General features: G+C 33.7%; 1 protein-coding gene across 1 annotated transcript; it reads left to right on the top strand.

The window, feature by feature from the left end:
• The first annotated feature begins 1,562 nt into the window (after positions 1 to 1,562).
• Positions 1,563 to 5,596, top strand: LOC139938718 (ficolin-3-like). Its single transcript, XM_071934335.1, has 2 exons — positions 1,563 to 2,448; positions 5,487 to 5,596. The coding sequence occupies exons 1-2, from the start codon at positions 1,563 to 1,565 to the stop codon at positions 5,594 to 5,596; spliced, it is 996 nt and encodes a 331-aa protein (XP_071790436.1).
• The last annotated feature ends 2,748 nt before the right edge of the window (positions 5,597 to 8,344 follow it).

The raw sequence follows: 8,344 nt of genomic DNA, 5'->3' as shown, positions 1-8,344 counted from the left end.
TAGCTCCTATTATAGACTAAGAGTAAGCAGCAGGCCTACTGGTCTTTAATTACTGTCCTGCTCTACAGGTTTGTGCTGGATAAATCTGTGACTGATTTCATTTTAGTTATCAAATATGGGTCAACCTGTTGAACTTTAACAAAATCTGAAGGAAAATTACAACAATTAATATGAAGCAGTTGGCACAAACTGCTTCCAGATTTCTTTAGAAATGCTATTGTCATATATGCGAAGCTCTGTGCATTTTTGGTAAAATGGTTGTGCGATTGTTCTTCACAAAACTCAATTGAGCTTCTCAAGAAGATGAGGAATACACAATTCCTTAAGTCACAGTTACCTTTAGAAGAAAACATAGGATTCCCAAAAAGATTCTTTATGAAATTCCATCTTTTCCTAGGGTAAAATTCTTGCTGTTTCTTTTCTTCTTGGCCCGAAGTTTGACACAAAACCACACAGAACCAAAGAAACATAACACTGATGCATTGAACATTCATAAATACCTCAGACAGTTTCGCTATTCCTATTGGTGGGGAGCGCGTCACGTGGGTGTGTATAAACCTTTGTTTATGACCAGTAAAAAGTGTTGAAACATGGGCGTGGCACGTGAGCTTGCACCTGTGCTTATAAGACAGTTTCTTCATTGCTATTGGTCGAGAGCAACAACTGGAACAGTTGTGACACATCACGCGATACGCACGACGCGCACAGCATTTCCTTATAAGGAGTTGTTTACACGAGGGCGGCGGATTACCATTTCGTAGTTGGAGGGGTGTTGTGTTGAAAGAAATCATTGAACAATTATAGTTTTTGAATTTATTTTACTTTTTGACCAAAAGTGTTGATGTTTTTTTACCTTAAAGGTATTTATGAATGGGAATCAAAGTGTGTTTAATCGGTTTTCAACAAGTAGTTTAAACCCGCCGAGGCCTGGTTCTTGATAATTTACCTGGACTTCGTCTCGGTAAAATTATCAAGAACCAGGCCTCGTGGGGATTAAACCACTAGTTGAAAACCTCTTCACCACACATTGATTCCCTTAGTAAATGTTTCTCAAAATGTGTTTTACTATTGAAGCCACTGTAGGCTTCTTACCAAAAGTTTGTATTGCTATTGGTTTTAAGAGCGTTTACCAAACGTATACCAGTACCTTCCCATTAATTTTAACCTATAAAAATCACCCGTAAACTCACTACCACTTGGCAGTGTACTGGGATACGTTTTGCTGACGTCAATATCAATTATGTCCTTCAATTCTTAATTGGTTGCCAGAGACTAAACTGGGCTTAGAATCAATCAGGATGCTTATTAACTTTATCAGTTGTCTGGAAAGTAAAAGCAGAGTGGCTTTTAATTACCAACTCAGAGCGGGGACGTGTTTTAAGGTCAGGTTGTGATTGGTATTAAAAAGGAACTATCTGATCCAAGTGGACAGATGACTAACTCGCTGCTACCAGAAAGTAACATAACTTTCAGTGTCTCCGACTCTACCACTCGTCAGTGAAACAAAGTTTGATATCTATCAATTACATTTTCCAAATCCAAGCTAGATGGTTACAATAAGCATGGAGTACATGTTAGTACTACTTGGTGTTGTACTTACAATTCAAGGTTCTACATCTTGTCAGGTATTTAAACAGATGATGAGACAGTTTCTATCTGCAGAAAATAGAAAGTTGCAGCAAGTTTCTTATCAACAAAAAGAAGCCCATTCTCATGTCCTATGTGTGAGTTACTGCCATGCTGATCCTCAATGCCACTCAGTCAATTACAACATTGACAATCATCTGTGTGAGTTAAACAATGCTACCAGGGCTCAGTATCCTGATGACTTCATTACATACTGTGGTAGTGTGTACTTTGATGCTGATATAGAAACACCCCACTACTCTCTACCAAACCAACCACTCCCGACACAGCCTGGTACACTGCTTGGCAGTTGCCAGGAGCTTCTTGAGGCAGGTCATGGGAGTGGTCTCTATACAATATTCCCTGCTGGTATCAATGATGGCCTGCAAGTCTATTGTGACATGGACACTGATGGTCAGGGCTGGATGGTCATTCAGAGGCGCCAAGATGGCAGTGTTGATTTCTATCGTAACTGGGTTGACTACCGGGTCGGCTTTGGTGACAAGTCTGGTGAATTCTGGCTGGGAAATGAGAACCTACGTACCCTGACTGAGTCTGCAGGACCATGGAAGCTGAAGATTGAGATGGTTGACTTCGATGGAAATGAAGTATTTGCTGAATATGGACACTTTAACATTACTGGTGAAAACTTCACTTTAGAGGTTGGTTCATACAATGCTGACAGCACAGTGGAGGATTCACTCGCATACCACAATGGAAAGATGTTCAGCACCTGGGACAAGGATAATGATGCACAAACTGGGGCTGACCAGGTCACAGGAGGATGGTGGTATTGGCAAGGCTATGAAGCTAATCTAAATGGTAAGTATTATCATGAAGCATCAGCCTTAATTACCGCATTGCTTTGGGTCTCACCTGTCTCACCGTATGGCTACTTTATGGTCAAAGAATGCATCATGAAAATTTATCAAATAAAATGTATGAATTGAAAAATACACTTTTTTTAATTTATCATCAAAATGATTTAATAGAAGCTGGATCCACAAATCATTTAGAAAACCAGACACGCAAAGCAACTAGGTTTTCACTGCTCTGTGTTTGTAAATAAAGTGAACACTAATTTTGTTGGTATTGTGCAATTGTGCAATATAGTCAAATGTTAACTTTTTTAAAGGATAATGTTTCACACATGGGCAAGTTATTGCATGATATGGAGTCAATTGTTTTGCACACCAATTTGTATGGACTTTATTTTTTATTTTATAAAACCAATGCTCAACTAAATCATGTTGAAGCGACTGATATTTCTCTGAATGTATATTTTGACTCAAACCAAAATGACATACAGCAGTAGGCCTCGTGTTGTACACCATAAACTTGCATGTCATGGGCAAGTATTGATCAAGTGACAATCGTTTAAGAAAAAAATTGTAATTAAATTTTCTACATAAGCAATACTCATTATCAACACACTGGAAATAACACTGATTTCATACTGACCAAATTGGAAATCAAAACAAAATTCAAACACTTTTTTTTGTGCAAACTTTTACAAGTATTTTATTTAAACATTGAATGGGGATGCAAACACCTATAGATGCATGAGTTCTTTATTTTCATAAAGTTACAATATTGTAATCAAATAACTTAATTGTATGTTTCAAAATGATACTTCATTTGAAAATATTGATGGTCTGATGATTGTTTTAATGCTTTCATGCCTGCGAGATAGATTACAGTTTAGAATTCTATTGCACTGGAAAGTAACAACATATTAATCAAATAGATGTATTTATAGAAAGAATTTTACTGTTAATTAATGTGCACATAATTGTAATATTCCTGTAAATAGTGGTTCTAGAGTGTTGAAAATGAATCAAATAAGATGTAAAATCATTGGGCCGAATAAATAAAAACTAGCAATTACTTATCAAGTTAAAGGTTCAGCATTAGCAAGAAGACTGAAAAGTAAAAGATCAGGCATGAACATTTTGCTCACTGGATTACCTTTCACTTATAGACATATAAATAAAAACAACATTTTACTAACATACTGTAGCAATTACTTGTATTTTTACAAGCTACTGCATGAGGAGCTTGAAATTTTACTTAAACAACAGTGTTGCATATATGGCTCGGTATCGGGTCAGTATTAAAGGGTTATTTTTCCCTTGGCCTAATGATCCAACTATAAATGTTACTTATAAATTTGTTGTGTACTTTAATTGCTCTAAAAGAACCAATCTCTGGAGCTCTGGCGTGGAGAGGCTGTTTCCTCATAGCCACTGCCGCCATCAAAAACTTGACTAAGTGGAAACTGCTCCGCCTGCATTTCAGTTAATCGCTATTGATCAGCGAGTCCATGCCTCTATTGTTAAACTTCTGAATACCCCGCTAGATTGTGCTTTTCTCCGACCACTTACTAATCCGTTCAAGTAAATGGTGTTTTTCCAGTAAAAGGTTATTTATAGAGATTTGAGCAAATTCTCATGTCTGATCTTAAACTTGTCGACATTTTGTTAATGCTGGCCTTTACACGGCCCAGTATCTTGTGAAACTATCAGGTAATAGTAAAATGTCGGTTTTATTTACATCTCAATAAGAAGAGTCCCTCAAGCATTGATTTTACCTACTAGTTCGACCAATTACTAGCAATATTAAGGCTTACTTTTATTTATAGGGATTTAAGTAAAAGACTAATAAAAGCATTGCTAGTTTTTATTTATCTGGCGCATTGTGTTTTCACTTACAATGTTGAATGACAGTTTTAATGGGCAATATATTTTTGTTAGGTTCCATAAATTATCTGTTTAACTTAAATGTCAATGTCTTAAAACAAAAAATGAATTTGATGACCAATGTGCCTAGAATTCAACTTAGTAAATGTGTTTTTTTAACCTGATTTAAAGTTTAACACTAATAACTCGTAGACTAAAGATTTTAGTCATCACGTTAGTTTGCTTAACTTTAATTGTTGTTTATGCTTGTATATACACGAACAAGAAACGTGCTGGTGAAATGGAACAAAATTGTTGTAATTGCATGCTTGAACTAAAAGAAATCTTTTTTTTAAAGTGAACAAAGTAAAAACCAATGGCTTTCGTAGTAGATTGGTTTTAAACCTTGCTATGAGTTGTGTCCAAAACTACATGTTCAGGTGTTTATTTTTTGTAGTGATTTTTTAAAACTTTATTCTTCTTCTGGATAATAGTTAATTATTGTTATCATTGCTTGTATCGTTATCTTAAATTAAAAGAAACAAGAAAAAAACAAAAAGTAAAACCATTGGCATTTGCAGTACATCGGATTTTAACATCGTTACGAGTTGTGATGTGTAAAATTTTGCATTGAGGAAATTAATGTTCCAGTGATTTTGTAGTTATTTTTAAAACTGTATATACTGTAATGAAAGTAAGAGAGAAGTTATTAATGCAGTGGTGTATCCTGGAGTTGGAGTCAGTGGCAGAATTCAGGATTTGAAACAGGAGAAAATAAGTATTTTCCTAAAGGTTGACTCTAAAATATGAATATCTGTTAGCAGATCTTATTTTTGAAGTTGCCAAGCCACCTGTGCACACTGCTGGGTACATCAATTAACATATTCATGTGTACAAAGACGGATTAAAAATAGTTTAAATTTTTGTGTTGATGTATAAATTGTGAACAAGTAGCCCAAAAATAACATGCTGGTCAAAATATTATCCTCTATAATGTTGTCACAGTACCATAACATACTGTACACAAATGAATCCAAGCATAACAAACAACTTATAGACTAATGAATGACAGTCTGAAAAAGCATTTGATTTTTTTTCTTCTTTTAAACTCCAATACATTCCTCTCTAAGTTATTGACTGAGAATTTTGTTCACTCTTTAACAAAATTCAAAACTTTCTAAGAGAACAGAGACAAATTGCTTGGACCGAATATGAGTTTACATGCCGCTTCTCTACCAACTGCTGCAGAGTTTGCTTGTTTTGTCAATATTGATGCAACTGAGCCAGAATGATGAGCAAGTTACCGGTAACTATATGTGGGCGTGATCCAAAGACAGTATAATGGGTCGTATGAATAAAAAGTAGTACTTACTTTTACTTGAAAATTTCAAGTATTTACTACCATCCATATGAATAAAAGGAAGTAAAAACTGTTACTTAAAAGTATTTACTAAAATGCTAAAAGTATCTACTTTTATCAAAAAGTAAATTCTTTTAATTTTAGCACTTACTTACTTCCATATGAATAAAACGGAGAATATACTACAAAATGCAAGTAAATACTAGTGATTTTTCAAGGTAGCTCCAGAGCTACCTTGGGCACAGAAGTAAAAGGCTCGCTCGAAGAAATGACAGTGTTTATGAATGTTCCTCACAGGATAAATGTTTTGGTCCAAAGGAAAGACATCACTGAAATATTAAATAGACACATACACAGTGTTTCACAAGAGAAACAATACACACAAACTCAAACTGCTTTTAATCAAACTTGTTTATATATGCTGAGGATAAAATTCTGTGTGTCCAGATGAGTCGTCTTCATCAAAATGTTGTCAGAATAAAAACCTCATGGCTGACTGGAAGATTTCTATGTTTCTGTTAAATCAAATGCTGCTTTGGCTGTGTGTGTGAGCGCGTACGTAGACGTGAATGGGAGTTGTAATACAAAGGAAACCTTTTGTTAAGAGCCATTCAGCCATGGTATATCAGAAGTATTTACTCCAAAGCATTAAGTGAATACTTTGCAGTAAAAGAATAGGTTTATTCATACGGAATTAGAAGATGCTTTTACTGAATGCTTCTACTTGGAAGTTTATGCTTTTACTTTTTGCTAGTACTTGTCAGTAAACACTACTTTTTATTCATACGACCCAATGACTCAAATCCCAAATTGGTTTTCACTGAGCTGTGTGTTTGTAAATAAAGTGAACACTATAAACAATACAATTGAATGTGAACTTTTTTAAAGGAATCAAAATATGTTTTTTGTTCAAATGTTTCACAAATGGGCACGTTTTTTTTAATGCATGATATGGAGTATGATTGTTTTGCACAGGAACTTGTATGGACTTTGATAGACATAGGCCTTTATTTTTGTTATAAACTTTATTTAAAAAAAATGCATAACTAAATATTTCTCTGGATAGATATTTTGATTAGAAAAATAAATGACAAATAGCAGTTTGTTCATCGCAAACTTGCTTTGAACAAAAATTGTAATTAAATTTTTACATAAACAATACTAAATATAGGCCTAAACACAATGAAAACAACACTGATATTTTCATACTGACCAAATTAGAAATCGGCTCAAAATTCGAACAATTTTTGTGCAAAACTTATACAAGTTAAGTACCGGTATATTATTTTAACATTGATTGGGGATACAAATAACTATGATGCATGAGTTCCTGTGCATTATTTTCATAAAGTTTGTAATAAAATAACTTATTTGTATGTTTCAAAATTATACTACATTTGAAAATATTGATGATTTGATGATTGTTTCAATGCTTTCATGCCACAGTACTATCCACTGGATAGTAACAACATATCAATCAAATAGAGGATGTATTTATAGAAATAATGTTACTGTTAATTAATGTGCACATAATTGTAACACTCCTGTAAGTAATGGTTTTAGAATGTTGAGAGGGTGTTTTTTTCTTTCATTATTATTTCGCAAATTTGATGACCAAATGAGCTCAAAAATTCACAGAGTACTGAATTAAGCTGTGAGATCATTGATCTATCCATACCAAAAAACTGTGTTTTGATTTATAATGTAAAATTACAGTTTAATTGTAACTTTAATTAAAATTCCTTGGTCCAAAATTTGAGTACCACAAATAAAATGTGAACCCAACTTTTAGTCATTATTATGGGGAAGTAAATGTGACAACTTAAAAAAAAAATGTTCAATTAATGCTCAAAACAATTATTAGCATAAACCTTACTTGGTAACAAGTAATGGGGGAGGTTGATAGTATAAAACATTGTGAGAAACGGCTCCCACTGAAGTGACATAGTTTTCGAGAAAGAAGAATTTTCCACGAATTTGATTTCGAGACCTCAGATTTAGAATTTGAGGTCTCGATATCAACCATCTAAATGCACACAACTTCAGGTGACAAGGGTGTTTTTTCTTTCATTATTATTTCGCAAATTTGACGACCAACTGAGCTCCAATTTTCACTGGTTTGTTATTTGATGCATATGTTGAGATACACCAAGTGAGAACACTGGTCTTTGACAATAACCAATAGTGTCCAGTGTCTTTAAGAAAAAATAGAATAAAATAGCAATAGTAAGATTTTAACATCACTTTGGTTTGCTTAATTCAAAAATTTTGTTTGTTCTTTTGTCCATACAAATTAAATTCTTGTGAAATGGAACAAATTTGTCTTACGGTAATATCTAAGAAAGTCAAAAAAGTAAAACTGTTGGCATTTGTAGTAGATCAGAATTTATCATTGCTTTTAGGTTTGTATTGTCAAATGTGTTGCATTTAGAAAACTTAATGCTCGCATGATTTTGAACAGTGATTACCGTTATTGGTAGTAATGTCTCAAACTCTATTCTTCTCATTGTCTTGGAATTGAACAAAATTGTTAATCAATGTTATCGCTGCTCGTAGTAATATCTTAAATTAAAGGAAAGGTTTTTTTTAAGTAAAAAGTAGATCAGATTTTAACATCATTGTAAGTTGTTAATTGTAGAAAAAATTACAGAATTGGTAAAAGGAAGAAAATTGTAAAATT

Source organism: Asterias amurensis, chromosome 6 (assembly GCF_032118995.1).
Source record: "Asterias amurensis chromosome 6, ASM3211899v1".
NCBI lineage: Eukaryota > Metazoa > Echinodermata > Asteroidea > Forcipulatida > Asteriidae > Asterias > Asterias amurensis.
This window is presented reverse-complemented; position numbering and strand designations above follow the sequence as displayed.